At 51.7% G+C, this 1,567-nt stretch overlaps 1 protein-coding gene across 1 annotated transcript in view; it reads left to right on the top strand.

Moving 5' to 3' along the window:
* Position 1: 1 nt before the first annotated feature.
* SLC19A2 (solute carrier family 19 member 2) overlaps positions 2-1,567 on the top strand; it is a gene marked incomplete at its 5' end in the record, with an annotated part of 9,313 nt that continues 7,747 nt past the window's right edge. The window contains 2 exon segments of the mRNA XM_009638550.1: positions 2-31; positions 142-747. Of these exon segments, the coding sequence (XP_009636845.1) occupies positions 2-31; positions 142-747 (636 nt within the window).

Raw genomic sequence — 1,567 nt, 5'->3', positions numbered from 1 at the left:
GGGGCCGCACAAAAACCTCTCCGAGACGCAGGTACTGCGGCCCGGGGCACCTCGCACCCCTGCCTGGGTGTCTGTATTTGTGTTGTCCTTGCGGTATGCAGGTGCCGGGGATTACCGTGATTTTTTCCCCCCTCCTTCCAGGTGTTCAACAAGATTTACCCGGTATGGACTTACTCCTACCTGGCGCTGCTGTTCCCGGTGTTCCTGGCCACAGACTATCTGCGGTACAAGCCGGTGGTCTTGCTGCAGGGCCTGAGCCTCATCGTCACCTGGTTCATGCTGCTGTACGCCCAGGGGCTGCGGGCCATCCAGTTCCTCGAGTTCTTCTACGGGATGGGGACCGCCACCGACATTGCCTATTACTCCTACATCTACAGCGTCGTCGATGTCAACCTGTACCAGAAGGTCACTAGCTACTGCCGGAGCGCCACCCTGGTGGGCTACACGGTGGGCTCGGTGTCCGGGCAGGTCCTTGTGTCGGTGGCAGGATGGTCCCTCTTCAGCTTGAACGTTATCTCCTTAACCAGCATATCCATTGCCTTTGGCACAGCGTGGTTCCTGCCCATGCCACAGAAGAGCCTTTTCTTTCACCATGTCTCAAGTCAGCAGCTTGGCTGCGAAATGAAGGTCATGGACTGTAAAAATGGATCGGCTGTCCAAGATCACCCCAACGTGCAGAGGGTACCCGGCTGGGAGGATGAGACCAAAGTTCCCTTAAACGGGGAGGGTCATTCATCAGAGCAACAGGTGAGTCGTGTCCTGGGTTTACGTCAGTAGAGGATGCAATACTGATGTGGCTGTTGTGCACGCGTATGCATATATATGTACACGGTAGTAGAGATTCAATATCTAACAGCAAGAAGCATCCCTTTGCTTATCTCTTTTCCTTATTTATGTCACAGGAAAATCTATTCCTGGCTTCCTCTTGCTGATGGAGCATGGTGGGCTGCTCCTTAGTTTTTCTGAAGTTGTTCTGCCATGTCTCACAAGGCTGTGATTAAAATTCTCCGGGCTTCAAATTGCTGTTCAGTGGTACAAAGCAAGGGGCATCTCTGGGGCACTAAAAATTGTGTATGTGTCCAAATCCTGTGTGTGCTTCTGGATGCACCCTGTGACTCGTAGAAAAGAGACAATTCTTCCTGCATTTGTGTTTTGAAAACGCTTGTTATTTCACCTGTTGTGCAAGTTGTGCAGTAATAAGCTGTGTAGTAACTGGGGTTTATCTTACGATCCTGGGAGGAAGCTGCAGTAGTCCTTGAGACCACTTACAGGCTGACGTTGATTAGTTGTAGATGGACAGAATACAGATAAATTGCAGGAAATACTTTTGCGTAATAACATCTTAACACAGGCCATAGGAGTGCCAAGGTAGTGTCCCAGCTTGTGGCTTTTGTGTGCTACATAACCTCTAACAAAGTCACTTATATGGAAACAAGCGTGTGAGCGCCCTTGGACGGTGGCAGGACGTGCGGGGTCTCACTGGGTGATGAGTGGGCAGCCTCCAGTTTTGAGGCCCAGTGCATGCGTGCGGTTGCCTGCTGTGCAGGTCTCTGCCACGCTGCTCCAG

The sequence above is a fragment of the Egretta garzetta genome, unplaced genomic scaffold (genome assembly GCF_000687185.1).
Source record: "Egretta garzetta isolate BGI_Z169 unplaced genomic scaffold, ASM68718v1 scaffold465, whole genome shotgun sequence".
In the NCBI taxonomy this organism is placed as follows: domain Eukaryota; kingdom Metazoa; phylum Chordata; class Aves; order Pelecaniformes; family Ardeidae; genus Egretta; species Egretta garzetta.
The sequence above is the reverse complement of the archived record's forward strand: the minus strand, read 5'-3'. Positions and strand labels throughout refer to the sequence as shown.